Raw genomic sequence first — 22,711 nt, forward strand, 5'->3', positions numbered from 1 at the left:
GCGTTTCAATCAATTTGCAGGTGTTGAGCGATTCTGCGGGGCAAAAAGGTGAGCGGAAAAGTTGATGAACTTTGGCGGTAAGCGTTTTTGGGGTTAACCGTTTCGCCCCAGAGTTTTGAAGATGTGTGAAAATCATTTTATTCCCACCTTTCACTCGTTACGCTGAGTTTTCAATTTTCCATAATATATGTATGTATCTTAAGTTGCCCAGCTTCGCAATTATAGTTAGCCAACCTTCCAGTTGAGGGATTATTTGGCAGCTTATGGCAGCAATATCAATCAGTTTATTCACACATATTTACCATTTAGCTGGTATATTTCATTTTCCTGGGGCTTAGCTGGCTTGCTATCTCTTTTTTCACCTTTTCGGGAGGCGGCGGCATGATTGCCTCTGCTTTTGCTCTCACCTGGCCACTTTGATTGCTACCTTTCCGTTTCACCCATTTTGTACGGCATTTCCCTGCGGCGTTTTCTTTCAGCACCTCCTCTCAGCTATTTTGCCTTGCTGTTGGCATCAAATTTAATATTTGCCCGTGTTCTTAACCCCACAATGCCCCCCGGTTGCCTGGGTATGTGTGTGTGTGTGTGTGTGTCTCCCCCTTCATCGTGATTATTATGCCATGTAATCTGCTTCATATAACACTGAGATGAAGACGTGGCAGTGGGAATGCGTAAGCAAGTGGCAAGTACTTTTAATACTTTCACCTCCTTGGGGCATCAGAATGGCACCCACACATACACTTGCCACGCACACACACACACACACACGCCCCCAGTTGATGTGTTAGATATACATATATAAATATTTCAGTTTTTAATCTATTTTAATGGAAATTATTCGCGAGGAACAAAGTTTTAGCTGCTGCTACTGGTTTTGCATTTTATTTGCTATAATTTGCCTTTCGCCACTTGTTATTCAGCAGCTACCCGCTCCCCTCGCGCGCTCCTAACCCATCCTTTTCTAAGTTTAATTTTTCTAATCTCGCAACAAATCCTGGTGGACGCTGGAAAGTATGCTATGCTTTTTACAAGGCGCTCCTTCGCCACTTTGTGTGTGTGTGTGTGTGTGTGATGCTTTCCGCAAACAGCTCACGTCGCATATTTATAGGCTGCCAGGGCATAAAAAGCGATTCCAACTAGAGCCGAAGCTTGCCAAAAAGATTTACAAAATGTTTCCGCCTTTGCGTGCGTTTTTTTTTTGTTTTTATGCGCTTATTTTTGGGTACATTTAGATTGGCTTTGGACGGCTGCAAAAACTTTTGTTTAGGTATCAGTTAGTCTGGTATTTTCTGGCTCAAAAGTTCGGTTGTTATCACCATTTGCAGCAGTCGTCTATTCAAATTAGTTTTTATTTGTGAACGGAGAACGGAACTCAGTGCGAGACAGGCTGTCTGGCCGGCAAGGTTTTTGACGCTCATATCAAAAACAAAGTATTTGCGCAATTTGTTTAAATTTCATGCGCCACTCAGACGCAAATTCATGTAAAATGTAAAAACCAACGAGAGGCAAACGAGCCAAAGACAGGCCGGCAAACAAACGAGTCTTGGTCAAGTGTAAATTCTGGCCATGATGAACCAGGAAATGGACTGGGGGGTGGGGATTACATTGCACTTCCAATCCAAACACACACACACACACAAAAACACATGCCTCAGCATTTGAAATTCCATTAAATTTTGTTGCTCTGGTCGCAGGCAAAATAATTTCCAGTGACATTTTCCCTGGGTTTTCGTTGACAACCGAACTCATTTCATTAACTACCCAAACAGAACGCACAATCTGTTGCCACTACACACACACACTCACGCACAGGGTTATATATAAATATATATGTTCTCGACCATAAATATGTCTGCGGGGCCCTCACGCCCCCAAAAACCCCCCAAGCCCGCAGCACCCCCCTCATAACAACACCTTGGGCATCCAAGCCACCCACTCGCTGCAGAAACGTTTTGCCCGGCCACTTTATCAAATTAATTACTTTGCCAACAAGCGGGATGAAGGATGTGCGGGGGTGTTGGGGATGTTAGGGGGGGCTTCGCCGGGAGGTCAAGTGGTCAGGAAAGTTGTTGTTCACTTACATTTGCCACACTTTTACGGCCATAACACGAAATCCGATTGTGAAAACGATGAGAGGAGGATATTGGCAAAAGGGTGAAAGGGCTCAAGTGGAATTATGGAATTGCAGGTACTTGATCGGATACAGAAGCATCTACCAGGATAAACTAGGGTTAGAGCGCAGAACATTAACTAGTTACTTTAAACTAACGAGAGGCATTAACTAGAACTTCAACTAGTGATGCTGCCTCAGAGAAACAAGTCTATAAACCAAAGTATCTATTGGTTAGCTTTCTTTTTCTATAAGGATTCTAAACCGTCAAGCTGTTGACGTCAATTAGAAAACAACTCAGACGGCATTTGAAATACCAATCATATGCAGATTTGCATTTTATTCCGCTCGCCGCAGTGCAAAAATACCTACTTAAAATACCTTAAATAGAACAGAACATTGACGTCAGTTGGAAGAAAAATTGTTAAATATAGCGGCGAGTGTAGAAAAAGTTGTCTCGTTTTTCTCGCTCGCCGTAGGAAAATCAATATAATGTTGAAACGAATGGTTACCAGTGTCACGCTAAATAATAAAGTAATTGTTGTTTTATGTGTGTTGGTAAACATTCCATGGAATGGAATTCGTCTTCAAAGAGAGAGAGATTATTAACCCCCGGTTTTAATTTGTGTGCAAAAATAAAAAAAAGAAGCCTTTTGTGCGACAACGCCCACTGGAAATCGTAGTTCTCCTATGAGGGCCCACGTGGCGTATGTGTAATTCCATATTGTCTACTTTCATTTGATCTTGGAGTGGTGGGCGTGGGAGCGTGTGAGGGGGCGTGGCTGCGGTGCGTGTCTAATGCTCGTCACTTGAAAACTCGCCGAGCCAAAGTAATTGGAAATGTAAATGGTTGAGGTTAGTGGCAGTGGAAAGCGGATGAAAATGGGACGACGAGGATGTGGATGTGGATGTGGAAGTGCAGAAAGTGAGTGAAATGTCGGTGCAAAAAAAAAAGGAGTTTTCGGGAAAGTGCGAGGGATCAGCTTTAGTCGGCTTAATTCCCTTTTCGGCGGTTAAAACGCTTCGTTGATGGCTTAAACATACTTTCATAATTAATAGTTAGAACTCTATTTCACTTCGAGTTTTCTGAATTTCGTATACGCAAACCTATGTTTAAACAAAATATCGATGATAAATCGGCTGGAAAAAGCCGGCAGCATCAAACGGCATACCTTTCGAGCCAAACATCTACCAATTTTTCATCTGTGGGCTGGAAAATCAATGCGAAAATTCGTGCCGTCGTATTTGGGTGAAAATGCAGACGAAATTTTCCATGCAGGTGATGTGGTGATCCTGTGGGGAAAATTGGAAAGCAAAAGGGGCGGCCGGATTCATATGGCTGGATAATTCTGCCAAATTTGCAGCTTTGCTTTTTTGTTTGTTGTTTGCATTCTGTTGTGTTCTCTATTTACCAAAGTGTGCGTGTGTGCGTGTGCGTGGGCCTGTGTGTATCTGTGTGCGTGTGTGTGTGTGTAAATAAAATTAACGAATGTTGAACTTTGTGCTGACAAAGTTCCGGCACAAGCATAAGCAAATATGTTGAAAATTTGCAATAGGAATTGATTTTCAATTTACCGAATAAGTGAGGATATAAGCAATTTGTTCTTGGTTTTCCATTAAGGGCTCTAAATGTTTAATGATAATTTTCGTATTTCATTTGGATAAAGTAAATCCCATATCTTCCATCTCATTTACCGAATGATTCTTAGCTTTCTCTTAAATCTTCCGTGTTTCTTGATTTTTTTTTAAACAATGTCACGTTCTGAATTTTATTGCGAATCGCTGGCTGAGTCAGAAGCGCGCGCGTTTCTTTTGCGATTCAATTTGTACCTCATAGATGCAGTCATTCGCAAAGAGGCGAACAGAGAGTGGAAGAATCGCGGCGAGAAGAATTCTTCTCAATGCTATTTTCATGTTGATCGTGCGCCGCTGCTTTGTTCGCCCATCGTTGTTGTTGCCTTGCAGCTGGTTTATCTATCAGATGCCAGCTATATGATTCATCCGATTTCTGTCTTTAGCTACGGATTTTCCGCTTTCAGCACGCTTATCGTCTGCAGATACCATAAGCACGATATAAACGCTCTGATCTCATCGGATCCAAAGTGCTTTGTTCTCGTTAATACAGGAAGTCGTTTGCAGTTCATATCATTATGATTGGGATCAAATCAGATCTCAGATCGTGTAATGATCGCCATTAGCTGGCACATTTTGTATAGCAATCAAGGAGTAAATCCAACATCGGATCGGATTGGATTGGATTGGATTGGGCACGCAAAATATTTACACTAATTAGCCGCAGTGTTTCCACGGTCCAGTACACTTCACTACAAACGACTTGCGTTTGCGGCGGCATTAAGTTGCCATTAAAGCAACTGGCGGCTGCAAATTAACAATGCAATTGCAAATTAAATTTAATTTAAAAATCCATCAAGTCGAATGAACGACTTGGGAACGGTGAACTGCAAAATGCCTTTTGATTTCTATGCACTACCGCCGCATCGTAATTGTTGAGGAGAAATGGAAAAAATGCGGCAAACATAAATTCAACTAATGAAATCATGGTTTATGATTCCATGATTCTATATCAGATGTTGATGTTTCACATTTCCTACAATTCTCAATTCAAGGAAGATTGTTAATGGCCCAAAAGGCTAAAAGCCCCAGATGAAGCTACCAATTTCGTGGAATTTGGCAGAAAAACAGAGAGAGAGAAAAATCATTTAGTATATTTTATTCTTGCCTTGCATTGGAAAATGCTGAAATATTTTCTCGAAAGAGCTAACTTTTCAGAAATGAAAATTCCTAGAACTGAATATTTTTCAAAACGATTTTTACTTAGCATTTCTCATATATAACATATCAATCCAATATCCACTCATATGCCATTTAGAAAATCTTCTTATGCATTTATCTTTTCAATACTTCTATTGCATTTAGTTCAATAAACTTAAGCCTGAAATGGGCTTGCTTTTCCTACCATATACCATATATATATATTGTGATGATGCAGCCTGGCTGTTGTTGCTTTGATGAAAAACCCGGCTCGAGCTCGTAAACTTTTGACAGACGATCCATTAAAAAGGTTTTCATAAATTTGCCACAGGTGTGCCTGAGCGCTGCCTGTGCCGCCTGTCGTTTCGCTATTTATGTATCTGTATTGGAAAACCCTTCTGAAATGAAGCCAACAAACAAATCGAAGTCATTCATCGCATCGAACGAAAAGCCAAAGCCGAACCCCAATAATTTAAGCCAGTCCCCCCAGTCAACAGCCCCTCCTCCACCCACCATTCCATTTTGGGGGGAAGGCTCCCTTTTTGGCCCCTTTTTGGCCCCCTTTTGACCCACATGGCACATGCATACAGTGCAGTTCATTTCGGGCACACACTCACACATACATATGCATGCATTTTGGGGGCCACACTCATGGCCATTTATGCCAAAATTTAATTTATAATTATTGCGAGTTTAATTTATGATCATTGACATGCTGCAGCAGCCGAAACACACAGGCGCACGGAAACCGCATTGCAAGCGGGTGTTGTGGGTGGCGCCCAAGTGGGTGGCGGGTGGTTGCTGGTTGGCCATTGTATCTATTCCTCGCTTCTATGCTCCTCCCTACGCTGCCGATTGTCTGGCATTGTGTGGCAACTGCAACTGTTTCAAAAGTTTTTCGCTACCTTCCATTGGGACCATTGGGGTCCTTTGGGTGGCAGCAGCAGCAGCAATACGAGCGGGAAAAACGGGGGAAAAGTGGGAAAACTGGGGGGCGAAACTCACACCGCTTGATGCGCTGAAAGTTGGCTGATATGTCGGCTTCAACAATGATGATGATGACGGGAATGTGCATGTGAGTGTGGATGTGGATGTGGATGGACGCGATGCAGTTTTCCTGTGTGTGGAAAGTTATAACCCCGCGCGCGGCAGATTTCCACTGTCTTCTTTGGACAGGACAGGGCGGGATTGCCTGCATCTCGGAATGCGAATGGGATGCAATCTGCACGCGGGCATACGCATATGTGAGCATAATTACGTGGCATTGAAGTGGTGGGAATGAGGCAGGATGACGTTGGTCTTCTCAATTAACGAAGGACTCTCAAAGGAGATGAGATCAATGGGCTTATAAACTTACGAGCTTAGTCCACTGCTTATAGTTCGTAACTCAATAACAATATTAGATTTTCTATTATGAAAATTCCACTTTCTAATCATCTCGAGTTACTTGAATTTTCCTACAAATCCGATTATCTGCCCCCCAAACCGCTGCAATTGGATTTTGTTAGCCCTGCGTTTTCCTGCTCGTCGCTGGCAATTAAAAATCAAATTCGCTCTGCTCTAACGCTTTTCCAAATGAGATTTCGCCTGTTCCCTATATCTCCTATATATCCATCCCGGTTGCTGTCATAATTTCGTTAAATAACGCAGCGCGGACACCTCATTGGATGGGATCTGATGTGATGGGATTGGATTGGATTGGTTTGGCTAGGATCGCAGAGGAGCTCGCAGCGGGGTTTGCCAGGCAGCTAGTTTATGTCACACAAATATCCAGTGACAGACGCCCAACGGGTGGCCATTCGCCAACCATTCACCTCCCACCTTCCACTCCCGGAATTCCCTTGACTTCATTTTGGATTTTTTGGCTTCGCTGCCAAAATAATAATACAAAAAAAAAAAAAGCTGAAGAAAATAACATGGCGAGGCGGCAGGGAAATGGGAAAAGAGCAAAAATAAAGCGTAGACTAAATCATTTTGGGGGCAGTGCTAAGTGGGCGTGGCCTCTTTGCTAATTTCATTGACTCTTCAATTTTTGGTCGGCTGCCAAGCTGCGCCAAGTGGGTGGTTTATGAGTTACTTACGCCCCGCTTCCGCAACAGTAGAACCTCCTTAACTAGAACTACATGAAATGTATTGCATTTCCATGTAATTTTATATCTTACAGACACAGTTTAGTTGTGGATAATTGCCATGCCATCTCATTGAAAAGACTTTGCTAATAATTACTGATAAAAGCCTTTCCTGATATTATTCGCACCTGTACTGCGTTTTTGGGTCTGTGAAGTTTTTCAATTACTTTAAGTGCAAGTGGGCAACAAGTTTGGCTGCGGCATTCGTCACTCGTGTGGTGGGTACAGTTGTGCCTGGTCAGTCGAGCGGAGTTGAAGATATGTGTGGAAAGCGCTCGGAAAAAGGGGGACCGCAGTTCCTTTAGAGTTTTATGTTCTTCGTTCCGTATATTTGTTCTTATTTTTTGCTGATACTCCAGCCTTACATGTGTCACACATACAGGCACACACACACACACACATGCCCAGGGAGGACACTGCCGGGATGGTCACATATATCATTGTCAAGTCTATATGCAAGGCATCCCCCTGCCGCCGCCACTGTGCCCCTTGTAGCAGCACCCCTTGCCCCACGAATATCATTCCCTTGACAGCGCGTGGGGCGTGCGGCAATCTTTTTGGCTTGTCAAATGCGCATTTCCTGCTTAGAGTCCTTGCTCTATGTGTGTGTGTGTATGTGTGCGTGTGCTGGTGTGTGTGTATCTCCTCGTTGCGCGCTTGAGTGTATCCGTGTTTGTCTCCAGCGCAATCAATACGGCGGCGCTTGGGTAATAGCTGCAGGATTTACGCGCTCGTGCGGCGTCTCCGGTTTACCCGCAAGCTCCTCCTCCTGCTCCTGCTGCTCCAGCTCCTTGTTGGTCCTCCAACCACCCCGCAAAATCGTACGCCTTCGTCCTCGGCAGTTACCTTTAAACTTTTTTTATTGATATTTTATGTATTAGTGGGGCTGCTTCCGCCGGTGGGTGCAAAAGTGTGTATGTGGGTGGCTGGGCTTTCCTGTTCGTTGTCTGCTTTTTATGAAAGCTGCTGTAATGATTTGTTTTATGAACTTGTTCCTGCGCTTCGATCCGCAGCCAATCGATGTTTAACCAAGGCCCATCGACTTTATTTGGTGTAGCTATTCATGACTGACATTGCTGGAAGAAGCTGTGATCCTTGGGCTTAGCAGAGCCAACAAGTTGGTGGGTGCAGAGAGAAAAATTAATGAGACTTTAGTGGATATATCTTGAATCTAATATCTTTAAACATGAAAAAGAATGGTATCTATAGCACACTTTCTCTGTCTGTATACGACCACACATATCAAGCCTAAAACCCTCAGTTCGCTTGCCACACCGAGCCAGCATTTTACACCTTACCTTTTGAATTCAGAGAGGCAGGCGCATGATTTATGGCCAACATTCGAACGAGTGGGTGGTGGGTGGTGGGTGGTGGGTGGTTGGGTGCTCAACTGTTTGGCAGAAGGTTACCCACACAGCGACCAATGCCAAAGCCAAGGCACTAAACTTCAATTAGCCCCGACGAGAGTCCATGACTTTTAATCAGCGTACTTTACGCCACTCACTCGCACTCCCTCCCACTCGCACTCGCGGCGCCCTCCCACTCGCACTCGCGGCGGACTCCTGCTCGCACGCGAGCTGAAAATGAAAATGCGTGGAGCTGCAGAAAACACACAATAAATTAAACCAACAAGCAATTACAACAGCAACAGCGCCAACTGAAAAGAGGCACAGAAGCAAAGGCAACAGCCGAAGGGTTCGACTCTAGGATATCCTGTAATTTCAAAACTTTTCGATAGACGAACGTTAAGAATTCATTAAATTCATGCTTAGATCTAAAAAGCAGAGAAATATCTGCATTTTCTGGATATAATGTTCAGATATAAATATTGATATACCTTTATAAAGCACACCCATTTAACTTTCTTATCTTGCAACGTATCCTACAAACCCAAAATTTGCAAATTACTGGGTACCAAAAGGCAAACGCGACCTAAAAGTTGCTTAGTGCGCTCGATGTTACTCCTGTTGTAGTGGCTGCTATTGCTTTTGCTGATGGTCACACATGAAATGTAGAAAAACACCTCGAGGGGTGACGATAGAACTAAGCCTTGAATTTTACCCCACTCCGTGGGGCCACCGTGGCTCAAAAGCGAGGAAAATCATAGTCGGAAACTATGGAAACTATGTGAAACTATTCGAGTACAGGGTGTGCGGTGTGTCCGGTGAGAAGATTTATTTGCTGCCCGCATATTCGAGTTTGGCAAGGTGGCGGCGAGTTCCGAGGACAAACATCCGAGGGGCCAAAGGGGTGAAGGGCTCTCTTTTGGGTGGCAAAAGTGGGAGTTGACTGCGGGATGTGGCATTGAAGTTGCTGCAGGGTCGATCGCTGGCGTTGTCCTTTCGCTCATTTTGCATGTTGGCCCGGCGCTCTTTTCGGGCCCATTACAATAACAAATGAATGGCAAATTTGCTGCTCAGTAGGGGGAATCCCCCTCCACACGTACGCACACACACACATGCACTACAGATGGACAGACAGAGAGACGCAGCAAAGTAGACTATGAAAAAGTGCCGAAAGATTTATGCTTCTGCTTCTCTGTGTGTGTGTGTTTGGCAGTCAATGCGGATTCAAAAGCCATCCAGGCGATAATAAGCTTGAAAGCCCGGCCACCCACAGCCAATCCACCCGCTCTGCAGAAGTGTTTCTCTGTGTGTGAGTGTGTGTGTGCGGCACATCGAGCTGACAGCAAATGAGACAGCTGCAAATGGAGAAGGTAGGAAGTTTGGCCTGCCTCCCTGCCTGCCCGCCTCCATCCGTCCTTCTGCCTTTCTGGCACTATGGATGCCAATCTATGTGTCGGGTATTAGCCCCAAAAATCCTTCGCGCCGGCAGCCCAGGCAAATTACCAAAGTGCCAGCAGCCGGTGACAACCGTTCGAGTGGCCTGTCGCCTGTGGGTGTCCATGTCTCAGGCATAAGATCAAAGATCTTTGGAAAAGGGATAGTCCCTTTCATGTGCTCCAAATGCTATGGTTCCTTTTAAAAAGGATACCCCTTGTTGCTCTCAAAAGGGAAATTACATGAGAACATCCTTAAATCTCGCTGTTTTTCTACAATTACAATCTTAGTTTCTATGAAATAGCGTCGTATTTTCTAGAGAAGATTTGATATCCACCATTACTATCTGCTGCATAATTTCAATACCTTAACAATATATGTACATTATCCCCTTACAGGTGTCGGCTGGTCAGCATCTGCATCTAAGTGGCGACATGAAGAGCAACGTCTCGGTGGCCGCCCAGCAAGGTGTCTTCTTCAGTCAGCAGCAGGCGCAACAGCAACAGCAGCAGCAACAGCCCGGCGGCACCAACGGACCGAATCCCCAGCAGCAGCAGCAACAGCCGCATGGCGGCAACGCGGGCGGTGGCGTGGGCGTGGGTGTGGGCAATGGAGGCCCTAATCCCGGACAGCAGCAGCAGCAGCAACCAAATCAAAACATGAGCAATGCAAATGGTAAGCTAGCATCGCAAAGTTTAGTGCTTTACATTGGACATACATTCATGATTCCATTTGAATTCCATTCCAGTTCCCTCCGATGGCTTCTCGCTCTCCCAGAGCCAAAGCATGAACTTCAACCAGCAGCAGCAGCAACAGGCGGCCGCCCAGCAGCAGCAGGTGCAGCCCAACATGCGCCAGCGTCAGACGCAAGCGCAGGCAGCGGCTGCAGCAGCGGCAGCAGCGGCGCAGGCGCAGGCGGCGGCCAATGCCAGCGGACCGAATGTGCCGCTCATGCAGCAGCCGCAGGTTGGAGTGGGCGTAGGCGTCGGCGTTGGCGTGGGTGTGGGCAATGGAGGCGTGGTCGGTGGACCCGGTTCCGGCGGACCCAACAACGGTGCAATGAATCAGATGGGCGGACCCATGGGCGGCATGCCGGGCATGCAGATGGGTGGACCCATGAACCCGATGCAGATGAATCCCAACGCTGCCGGTCCGACCGCCCAGCAGATGATGATGAGCAGCGGCGCTGGCGGACCGGGTCAGGTTCCGGGACCTGGTCAAGGACCAAATCCGAATCAAGCCAAGTTCCTGCAGCAGCAGCAGATGATGCGCGCCCAGGCGATGCAGCAACAGCAGCAGCACATGTCTGGAGCACGACCACCACCGCCCGAGTACAATGCCACCAAGGCGCAGTTGATGCAGGCGCAGATGATGCAGCAAACGGTGGGTGGCGGTGGTGTCGGCGTCGGAGGTGTGGGCGTAGGCGTGGGCGTGGGAGGAGTCGGTGGTGCCAACGGTGGCCGCTTCCCGAACAGCGCAGCCCAGGCGGCGGCCATGCGGCGCATGACCCAACAGCCCATACCGCCATCCGGTCCGATGATGCGACCACAGCATGCGATGTACATGCAGCAACATGGAGGAGCAGGCGGTGGTCCGAGGACCGGCATGGGTGTGCCCTATGGTGGCGGAGCAGGCGGTCCAATGGGCGGTCCGCAGCAGCAGCAGAGGCCGCCTAATGTCCAGGTTACGCCCGATGGCATGCCCATGGGTTCGCAGCAGGAGTGGCGGCACATGATGATGACACAGCAGCAGACGCAAATGGGCTTCGGTGGACCAGGACCAGGTGGACCCATGCGGCAGGGACCCGGTGGATTTAATGGAGGTGAGTTTTGAATAGTGCTAAATACCATCACTTCACTTCACTTAAACTGTCATCCCTCTTTGCAGGCAACTTTATGCCCAATGGTGCACCCAACGGTGCAGCGGGCAGTGGACCCAACGCTGGCGGAATGATGTCCGGCCCCAATGTGCCGCAAATGCAGCTGACCCCAGCCCAGATGCAACAGCAACTGATGCGCCAACAGCAGCAGCAGCAGCAACAGCAACAGCAGCAGCAACACATGGGACCTGGTGCCGCCAACAACATGCAGATGCAGCAACTGCTGCAGCAGCAGCAATCCGGAGGCGGTGGCAACATGATGGCCAGCCAGATGCAGATGACCAGCATGCACATGACCCAGACCCAGCAGCAGATCACCATGCAGCAGCAGCAGCAGTTCGTGCAGAGCACCACCACGACCACGCACCAGCAGCAGCAGATGATGCAAATGGGTCCAGGGGGCGGTGGTGGCGGCGGTGGGCCGGGATCGGCCAATAACAACAATGGTGGCGGCGGTGGCGGAGCAGCTGGCGGAGGCAACTCCGCGTCGACCATTGCCAGTGCCAGTTCCATTAGCCAGACGATCAACTCGGTGGTGGCCAACTCGAATGATTTCGGTCTCGAATTCTTGGACAACCTGCCCGTGGACAGCAACTTCTCCACGCAGGATCTGATCAACTCCCTCGACAACGACAACTTCAATCTGCAGGACTTCAATATGCCGTAGACGATTGTCGGTAACCACTCAAACACCACCTCCAGCCAGCACCAAACACAACCACCATCACCACCATAACCACCACGATGTTGCCTCAGTTTTGTTTAGATTTTTTTATTTTGTTGCCTCTTGTTGTTATTGGCCTGGACAGCCGAACCCAACCGACCCGACCTGACGCCCAACCGCCCCACACGGCCCCGCCCCCTTGTTCCTGCCAACGAAGTTATTTTGTTTGTTATATGTGTGTGAATTTATTCCTAAGCTAAGTTCGTTCGTCTATGTACTCTAATTTCGTGGGCTCCACTGTATTGTATTGTATTGTATTGTATTTTATCGTATTTGTATGTATTATTAGAGCTGTTCCCAAGGTCCAAGGCGAGCGGCCACTGGGCGTGGCAGCGGCGAGAGTTCGCAAAAGACATTCCATATGCAGCGGTCGAACGAAGGAATTAGGGAAATTCGAGAAAGTATTTGCAAGTACTTTGAAAACAATCGAACAGATTTCAAATTCTCATACACCGATACAGATACAGATACTACAGACTCGTTGTGCAACTTAAGCACTTGTACTTAATGCAAATTTGTAGTGCCACGCCCAGCGGATTGCACGCCCCATTTCGTTTGATTACTTAAGCAAAAACCAGATGAAATGATGGAAGCAAACACAAAAAGAACCAACAACAAAACAAAATCGAAAAACAAAACACAAAATAGTTGTACATTTTATATTGTATTTAATTTAATTTAATTTTTATAAAAACAAAATCGACAAACTAAGAGAAACAAACAAAAAAGCAAAAGAAAACAAAAACGAAAAAAAATGGGAAAACAGATCGAGAAACTGTCAGAATAAAGAGCAAAAATATTGGTGATATTTTAAATGCTTAAACACAAATTGAGAAATAAGCGAATCAAATGAGAAAACAACAAAAAGCGAAGACCACAAAGCATAGTGAAAGCGAAGAAATTTTTAAAAAAACGGCATAAATTTGAGAATGAGAAGCAGTTATTATTATTATATTATAATTATTATTGTACATTAATTTTTTAGACGAGTTCATTTTTAAATGGAATTTTAAACGCGGAGCAACAGTGCGAGAAATGCGCAAACAAAACATATTTAAAAAATATACACTATATATTATGCGTAGTTTTTGGTAGTGAAACGTAATTAGTAGTTTGTTAAATAAATTGATATACACCCAGAAATACATAATATACAAATCATATGTATGCGATCCGATATATTTGATTACTGTAAAAGCAGCGCTAACAATTTACGAGTATATAATTAGTCCATAAGTCGCCACAAAATGTTTGAGGAGCTAAGCGGAGATCGAAATTTATATTTACTACATGCGCCTGGCCGCATTACCAAGTGATGCCATGCCAAGCCTAGCCACGCCCACACAAATGAGGAGGAGGACGAACAATATTAGAGCAAACAAAAATGAAATCGCGAAAAGAAGAGCAAATGAAAATGCCAGAGATTCCAGCAATGAAATTATTGTACGACAACTAATTAGAGCAATTCCATAAGTCCGTAAGTTAGACGACACGTTCAGTTGAGGCCATAGAAATTTTTGAATCAATCGGGCACAGTGGTTGCCACTTCCACAATTATATAGTAACAGACAGCTCACAGCCATTTTTGCAGAGTTTACATACATACATTAATTAGGATCAGCAGCAACAAATCCATAGCACACACGCCTAGCAAAAAAAAAATATATAATAAATTTAATGAAAAGTATTTAAGCCGCAGACAAACAAACGATTAAAACCTAACAAAATTTACTATTACAATTATAAATGAATAAAATACGCGAATTGTAGTTTGTAATTAATGCTAAAGATACGAAGTAAAAATTTGTTTATAACTATTATATACCGCAAATTATATATACACGATTATTACTATATACAATATGGCATATTATTATTACATTTATATATATATATACATATATATATTTCACCATTCAAACAAAATAGCGAGCAAAGTCGTTAGGTGTTCAGATGCCGCCTCGCTATGCAGTTCCATTGATCAGTTTCCCCGCGAAACTATTGGCCAATCACGACGAGATGCAGCAGCAATCCGAACTTGATATCAATTAACAAGAAAGCAACCAGCTGCCAGCGGCAAACCATAGCATACCACCATACCATGCTTACCATCTCGAAACTTTAAATTGCATTGCAATTGCTTTAAAGCCTGATCGGATTTTCGGGCAAGAGTAAAATCGATTTGGTCAGCCGTGTGGTTGGTTTTCCATTTGATTAGCCGGATGTATTGGTGCGCCAGCCTTCTGTTTGCCGTTTTGTTGTTCTCCGAGATTGAACGAAATGTTGGGAAGCAAAAACAAACATTTACAGATGTTCTTTTACGATTAAAAAAGGAAACTAAAAAAATAAAATAGAAAAATATTACTTTTGTAAATAAACGAAAAGTGCTTTTTATTCCTGGGACAATTGTGATTTGGATGGCTCAAAAGATTACACATTCTCTTAAGCAGAATAAATTAGGCTGTGGCATTGTTTTCATTCATATTTATTAATTTCTCATACGCGTGTTCATAATACATAATTGCATATTTTACGACTTATGATAAATATTTCCATATTATTCCATTTGAAATACTTGCATTTAAAGTGTATGTGTGGTGGTGTGTGCTTTAATTGTTTAACATTATCTTGGGGTTTAGGCATATTCAATAATCCTGCTATATAGCGTTTCCAACACATTCGCAGTTGCAGCTTCACGTATTCGTGTTGCATGCACCCATCGCGTGGGAACTAACTGCATGATGTAGTTGCAACTGAGCACTGCACGTGGATTTACTAGACGGTTTAACTTAAAAACTAACAAGCTTGATGGCTAATCATATTTGTTTACATGTACGCGCGGGGTGTGGGCGTTGGAACTAAAACAATTTACAAATAATTAGCAACTATTGCGAGAACTAAAAAGTGTGCTAAAACCTAGTTATACGCTAGAGTATCCAATATATTCTCGGTTGTTTATGTTTATGGTTTAGATTTAGGTTTTCTAACTTTTCAACACTTAGGTGCTAGTGCTAAAGGAGCGGCCTGCCAATTCGAACGAGTTCATTATATTTCCATCCAATTCTTTCAATACCTCAAAGAGTTTTTGTTTAAACAATGTAAATGCATCAATCGCTTGCTTGGTTAGTTGAGTTCTTCATAGTTCTTTATTATATTTCATTCAGTATGTAGGCGAATGCTGGTTCGATTTCTGTGTTCTGTATGTATTATGCAATAAAATCAGCCTTAGTTATAATAATTGTTACTCGTGAAAACGCATTTATAAGTTTGGGTTGCCTATGACGATATTTGCATTAAGCGCTGGCAAATAGTTGAGAACCTCTTTCAATACAATACGTTACTTCTTCAACTCCAATTACGTTCTCTACTATTCTGTAATACTCTGGCAAGTTAAAGTTTGTCTCTAAAAAAACAATTATACAAAAAATCTTTTAAAAGTAAAAATCTGTAAATTTTACTAGCAAAAATTTACGTTTTGTTTTCAATTTCGATCTTTCTTGTTTTTTTTTTTTTTTTTGCTCGATTATAAAATAGCCGCCTATTGAAATATTTGTTTTATAAATATTTTGTTTAAAAACATTATACGTTTTATTCATTTAGTATTTGTTAGTTTAGTTTAGTTGACTTGACTTGACTGGAAATTCGGCTAAATGCTCAAATTCAAATATTATTGTTACTCGGTGCAACTTCCGCCTCCCTGCTTTCATTAGGCATATAAAACCTACGCTAGTTGTGAATTAGAGTAATGTTAATGTCGTTTAAATGTTTTGTGCACTAGTCGAACACGAACACGAATGATCAATGGATGGATACTGAATAAATGATGTTGCCTGGCGCTGGCGCCCTTCTAATATTACGAACTAAGATCGGATGCGGACTGAAGTCCACACTAACATTTGACACATTGTGCAGCTCGAAAGCAAACTAAAAGCCCAGTATCGAGCAAGAATTTCCGGCGACTGCCTTTCAGTTTGTTTTCAATGGTAGGATGCTGGGTATCTGTTAACTAATCATTAAATATTGCATACATACTTGCTGTTTGATTACAAATAGCGATTAGTTGCTGCTCGCGGGCAGCTTGCATAAATTTATATCACACGCAATAAATATAATAAAAGTAACTTAAGATTTCGAAATCAAGAAAATTCTAATTCGAACATCCTCGTGCCATTGAAAAGATGTGGCAACAATTAGATTTGTGTCTGCTTTGTGGTCGTCGCGCTTCATTTCCTTTCTGGGTGCAGGCAGTTGCGGCTATTCGTTGTGAGTGGCAATGACTGTTGTTGACTTACACTAACTAACGATTTAACGATTTGGCAAACGGTTGATTTGATTCCCCAGGCTTAGTTTAGTGCAACCTATGGTGGTTGGCCTTGGGCATGGCCCCCACGATCCGGACCCTTCCCAAGGTGCCCACCGCTCCAGCGCCAGCGCCCCCAGACAGCCGCTGGTGCATTTGCAGCATCTGCTGCTGCTGCAGTTGCTGTTGCAGTTGTTGCTGCTGCTGTTGTTGCTGCTGATGCTGCTGCTGCTGTTGCTGCTGTGGATGATATTGGCTCGTTGGCAGATGCGGCTGCGGCGCGTGCTTGGCATCGTTGCAATCGCAGAACTGCGGCGGTGGTGCCAACACCAGATTATCGGTGCACAGTTGCTGCAGATTGTTGTTGCCCTGCTGCACCGCAGTCGCCCCAACGCCCGGAACGCCAGCAACAGCGCCAGAGGCAACAGCCACCAACTGTCCGCTGGGCAGCATGCCCACAATGTGGGCGGCCATTGGTTGTTGTTGCTGCTGCTGTTGCTGTTGCAGTTGCAGTTGTTGCTGCAGCTGGTGGGGATGTGGGTGGGTCTGTGACGGGTGATGGGACTGCTGTCGCTGAAGCGTGAGCTGTGACGGCTCTCCATCGCTGTCCGCTTCCAGTGGCGGCGGGAGTTGCATCAGGGACACAGCCGTGGTTCTGGTGGCACCCCTCTGCATGGCAATTGCCGCTGCCTGTTTGCGAGTCAGCGAATTGTGACGCTGGAACGCCTTGGCCGGCGGCGAGGGACTCAGATCTCCGTCATCATCCTCCAGATCGGACCGAGTCTCCATCTCTGATTCATGGCCACTGCTGGTGCCCTTATGTAGTTTCTGCTGATGCTTCGCCACTAGGACGGCAGTGTTGCTGGCTCCTCCGGCCGCGGCGGCCTTTGCCTTGAGGATCTGCTGGAGATGCTGTTGGTGGGCCAGTTGCTGTTGTTGCTGCTGCAGTATCTGCTGCTGTGTGGCGATCAACTTCTGGTTGGGATTCGACGACTGCTGCTGATGATGATGGCTGGGAATGCGCCCCAAAACCTGGGGACTCATCACATTGCTGTTGATGGTGCTCTGTTGTGTAAACTTGTTGGTGCTGGCGGCCGTCACTGGTTGCTTGCTGCCCAGTTGCTGCTGCTGCTGTTGGATAACGGGTGCATGTTGCTGTTGCACAAGTTGCTTCACTGTAAGCGTGGCTGTGGGCACAGTACTGCCACCGCCGCCTATGCTGATAGTGGTTTTGGCCATAGGCTTCGTAGTGTGACTGGTGTTGCTGCTGGGCTGATCGGGAATAGTCTTGGGTTCCTCCACAATGGTCACCGATGGTTTCTTCTTAATGGTATCGGTGGGCTTACCACCACCTGGCAGTGTAACCCCGGCGGCCAGTGCCAGCTGTTCCTGCTCGCTGCTGACGCCGGAGCTGCTGTTGTCGCACTCATCTTCGCCTGGCTGCAACAGTTGCTGTGGTTGTTGGTGGGATTGCTGCTGTTCTTGTGGTTTCTCGTCCTCCGGTTTCTTGGCAAAACCGTTTGGCGATGACTTTGATGTCTTTAGATTGCTGCGAATGCGCTGGATCTCCTCTACAGAGAGCGAATGAGAAATCGAGGCACTGCCTGAGTTGGAACTGCTCCCACTGTGGATGAATGAAGGATTATTAATGGGGAACGTATATAGGATTGCATTTGATAGATATTTACCTAGCCTGACTATTTCCACTAGTCTCTGGCACATCGAATAGTGCAATCTTCTCGTTCAGTTTGGTGTTCCGTGCCACCAGGATAGAGTTCTCATCCTCGCCATCCGACTCACTGCAGCTGTAGTCAGGTTCGGGAATAGGAGGAGCTGATCCGGCTCCACTTGTACTGCCATTGCCATTGCCATTTTGTGCCGGCACAGGTGCAGCCTGTGGCAGCGGTGGAGCAGGCGGGGACTGAGGGGCAGACTGCTGAGGTGACTGCTGCACCTGTTGCACTTGTTGGACCTGGACTTGGGGTGCCGCATAGTGAGAGGCCAGTGTTGTGGGTGGTTGCTGTGCTTGCTGCTGCTGCTGCTGTTGTTGTTGTACCGGTCGCATCTGCGTGGGAGCAGCGTACTGACTAACTGGCTGCTGGGATCCAGCGGATGTCTCCTGCGATGGCTTCTCCTGCGCCTGCCGCAACTTCCAGGCCATCACGTTGCGCAGTTCCTGCGGCGAGGCATAGATCTTGGCATTTGCCGAGGGATTGAAGCTGCTCTGGACGCCATCGATGGCTGCACTGGTCACAGCATCGTTTTCCGCTCGCTTCTTCAGTTTTTGTTGTAAGGAGATGGTGCTCTCATACTCCGAAACACTGCTACGTGTTTCCACTTTAACAACCTGACCCACTGGAGGTGGCGGAGGTGGGTGATTGGGCGGCGGTAGTACCGCTCCTCCCGCTCCTGTAGCAGATCCTAATCCTCCCAGTTTAAGTTCTCCTTGGTTACAGTTCAAGCGTTGGAGTGAGGCATGGAGCGTGGCCACATCGTCCTGCGAGTGGTGACCCTTTCCAGATGCCTGCCAAATGGATGAGGCTGAACCGTGCAGCTGAGGACCATGCAAGTCGGGTGTGGAATGGAACCGCTTGAGGTCACGACCGCCCCCAGCTCCACCTGGTCCGACTGTTGGTGTGGCTACGGGCTTTCCACGCAGCGTGCCACTACCATGCTTGCTCCTCGCTGTCTTACGTTTCATCTCAGCCACACTGCCGTACACCAACGGTCCACTCCTCATGGGAGATCCATTGGATGCTGGCGGAGTGGCTGCACCGCTGTCCGTGCCCGACTGGAAACGGGAGCTGGTCATCATGGTGGCATACCGACTGGCGTTTGCTGCACTGCCCTCGCCTTGCTGTCGCTGGAATAGCTCCTCCAATTCGGCAGCTGTGATCCTACTGGACGTGGGTCGCGCCTTAATACTGGCCGTGCGCAGCTGAACGGGAGTTCCAGGTCCCGTTTGGATACCGGTAGGTGTTGGCGTTGCGATCGACTCCACTGAGTTGGATTTGGTGTGCGGCAAATCGTCCTCCTTCTCACCTCCATTTTCCAGACCAGCCACCATGGATTTTGCTCTGGCTCTGCCCACACTTAACGTGGTCTTGGGATCCCTGCGCGGTGGCATCGGAGCCATTCGTACACTGCCACCGGAGGAGGAGGCAGGACCACTTCCTCCCGGACCCGTCATCTTCCTCGGCAACGTGGCGCACTGACGGTGCGAACTTTGAGGAGTACTCGGCCCACTGTTCAAATGGTGACTGCCCGCTCGCGCTCCACTGGGCAGATACTGAGCACTGGCCTGCATCTGGTGGGGGAACTGTGGCGAAACCACTGTCAAGTTGACCAGAGCGCCGGCCGAACGGATCATTTCGACCACTTGTTCGTGCGAGGCGGAGCTAACGTCTTCGCCGTTGATGGTCAGCAGGAAGTCACCTGGACGCAGTCCTGCCATGTCCGCCACTCCACCCGGATCCACATCATCCAGGTATTGGAGCGCCGGGAAGCGTTCTGACGGACGCAGCTGCATCAGCTGGGAACTGGCCTTGGCGCCGCGCAATATGAAGCCAAATCCGCGCTTGGCTCGGTGCAGTACCACCGATCGAGGGGCGTTATAGGCGCTGTTGGGATTAGAAGAGATGTGGCGTTAGTTTGCAACTCATAGAAGAGATTTGCTTTCCTACCTCTTTTTGATGCGTGGCGCAGTGGCGCTGCTGTACTGTCCCACGGAGTGGTTATTGTTTCGATTGTTGATGCCATTGCCAGAGGCTCCACCTCCATTGCTCTCCAGCGGCTGTTGGCATGATCCATTGCTGGCCACCGACAGGGATGGCGACTGATGGGGCTGCTGGAGCAGCGTGCTGGAACTGCCAGAATGTCCACCCAAGCTCAACTGTGGTGATCCCTGGTAGGAGGCGGCGGAGGAACCTGCCGGTGCCTGCTGCAAATGCTGTTGCTGCTGCTGCTGTGGAGCCATGCCCGTGCTGGCGGTCATCACATTGGTGATGTGCTTCTGGCGCAGACTCACCTCCTGGACGCAGTCGGCCGGAAAGAAGCCGGACTGATTAGTGCCTCGCACATAGCCCTCGAGCAATCCGCAGTCGGTGCTGCCCACCACTTCGATCACATCACCCGGCTGAAGGCGAATGTGACCCACGGTATTGCCAGCATATGGCTCCATGCACACCACTGTGGTGCTGGGATGGCCGATGGAACATGCTGCCGAATCCGAGTTCGTTCCCACGCCCGACGAATCGCTGATTATGTCGCTGGTGTCGCCCAGGGATTTGTCTGTTCGGGGAAGGACGATAGAATGAGTGGTTTGTTTTTTTAGGACTACGTGTTTAATGTGTTCGAGGCAGAAGACAAACGAGTGGCATGCAAATGTTTGAACGCACAACAGGAGCCTCCAGTTAAGTGGAGTCAAAGCGAATGCTTTAAAGGAGTACTAACATGGTAGAAATATGACAGAGGAATGAACTGCAAATCATTTATGGTAAATTTTCAATGAAGTATACAATACATGTGAGGGAAAATTATCAGAATCAATGGTTTAATATATTTCGTAGAAAAACTGGAAATGAAAACTAAAATATTTATATTCTTCTTGCCGAGGAATCAATATATATTAATATCAATATATCATAGTAAAGTGTTCTTGGGCTTATAAGGTATTGTATTTCTCTTAGAATAATGATTTGATTGTCAATGATATGTAATTTAGATAATAGAATCAGTGCGAGTAGAAACACATGCAATTATTCCTTGTTTAGTCAAAATCTAATTAATCGCATGCTTTCAGTTACATATAGTAGGAGATAGAGTTACGGGTATACTTATCCAATTGTCGAAGATATATTCATTACCATTATTTATAATAATAGCAGACCTATGCTTTGAGTACCCCTCTTAACTTAAACTTAAACTTAGGCAAATGCAAATGAGATCGAAATCAAACCGAAAATGAAAACCATTCCTCACCTGTCACAATACTGATGTCGTCCTCGTGGGACCGGTGGCCGGAGGAGCCCTCGGAGAGGCTGGAGCTGGCGGAGCTGTAGGCCCCCAGCATGTGCTCCGAGGGGCAGGGCGATGGCGGGCCGTGGAGCTGCAGGGTGTGCAGGTGGGGCAACTGCTGCTGCTGCAGCTGCTGGTGGTGATTCTGGTGGTGCTGGTGGTGCATATGCTGTTGCTGATGGTGGCCGGCGAGGTGCTGCTGGTGGTTCTGATGGCTGAGCATCAGACCAACACCGCCAGCCCCGTTGTTTCCGTTGGCGGCGCCATTCGAGCCGACCATTGCACCACCGAAACCACCTCCAGCCGCTGTCAGCAGAGCTGCGCCGGCGGCTCCATTGGCGCTCAACCACCCGATACCCGAGCGGCGCTTCGGATTGTAGCGCGGCGGTCCGCGGAAGGGAACTGTGTGGTGATCAAGGATATTCACTTAAAATGTGTTCGAGTTGGTGGGCAAGGATTAGGAATGGAATAGGTTTGGGAGTAATCAGTTTAGTTGCGTGTTTAGTTGGTCGTCAGGTCTGGCTGTTATCACAGACGTTTTAATCCGATTCCCCTGTTTCAGTTTGCTCTCTACTCAATCTAATAATGCAATAACTTTCAATATAGATAAATAAAGAAATAATCTAACATCCTAAGCCCAAGGCAGAGTTAAGGAATATTCCGAGGAATGATTGGCACACTTTACTTACACTTACTTACTGCTCATTTATCGAAGGATAAGCGACTGAGATGAAAAGCAAAACCAAGGGAAGGACACTCTACTAATGTCCTGCCAACAAATCAACTCACTAGGATATGGAATATATAATAATGTATGGAAAAACACGAAATAACATTGAACAAAACATGGATCAAGAACAGCCAAGATATTGGAAGTGTGGCATTAACAAAACTATTTTGATTTGATTACATTTATGGAGCACGTATCTCAAACAAGCATATGCAAAATACGAAAAAGGTGTTTTGGGTAAAGTACATATAGGTTGCGATTTGTATAGAAA

At 46.4% G+C, this 22,711-nt stretch overlaps 2 protein-coding genes across 7 annotated transcripts in view; one reads left to right on the forward strand and one right to left on the reverse strand.

The window, feature by feature from the left end:
* LOC117138040 (neurogenic protein mastermind) overlaps nt 1-13,014 on the forward strand; it is a 70,267-nt gene extending 57,253 nt beyond the window's left edge. For all 4 annotated transcript variants that reach the window (XM_033299851.1, XM_033299850.1, XM_033299852.1 and 1 more), the window contains 3 exons: nt 10,190-10,466; nt 10,540-11,613; nt 11,679-13,014. In XM_033299851.1, the coding sequence (XP_033155742.1) occupies nt 10,190-10,466; nt 10,540-11,613; nt 11,679-12,337 (2,010 nt within the window). In that variant the 3' untranslated portion in view covers nt 12,338-13,014. The remainder of the gene's footprint in view (nt 1-10,189; nt 10,467-10,539; nt 11,614-11,678) is intronic.
* A 2,880-nt stretch (nt 13,015-15,894) lies between these two features.
* The window catches only part of LOC117138043, a 62,602-nt gene continuing 55,785 nt past the window's right edge, over nt 15,895-22,711 (reverse strand). For all 3 annotated transcript variants that reach the window (XM_033299857.1, XM_033299858.1, XM_033299856.1), the window contains 4 exons: nt 21,675-22,112; nt 20,378-20,984; nt 18,383-20,314; nt 15,895-18,318 (listed from right to left, as the gene is read on the reverse strand). In XM_033299857.1, coding sequence (XP_033155748.1) covers nt 16,743-18,318; nt 18,383-20,314; nt 20,378-20,984; nt 21,675-22,112 — 4,553 coding nt within the window. In that variant the 3' untranslated portion in view covers nt 15,895-16,742. The remainder of the gene's footprint in view (nt 18,319-18,382; nt 20,315-20,377; nt 20,985-21,674; nt 22,113-22,711) is intronic.

The sequence above is a fragment of the Drosophila mauritiana genome, chromosome 2R, assembly GCF_004382145.1.
Source record: "Drosophila mauritiana strain mau12 chromosome 2R, ASM438214v1, whole genome shotgun sequence".
NCBI classification, from domain to species: Eukaryota; Metazoa; Arthropoda; class Insecta; order Diptera; family Drosophilidae; genus Drosophila; species Drosophila mauritiana.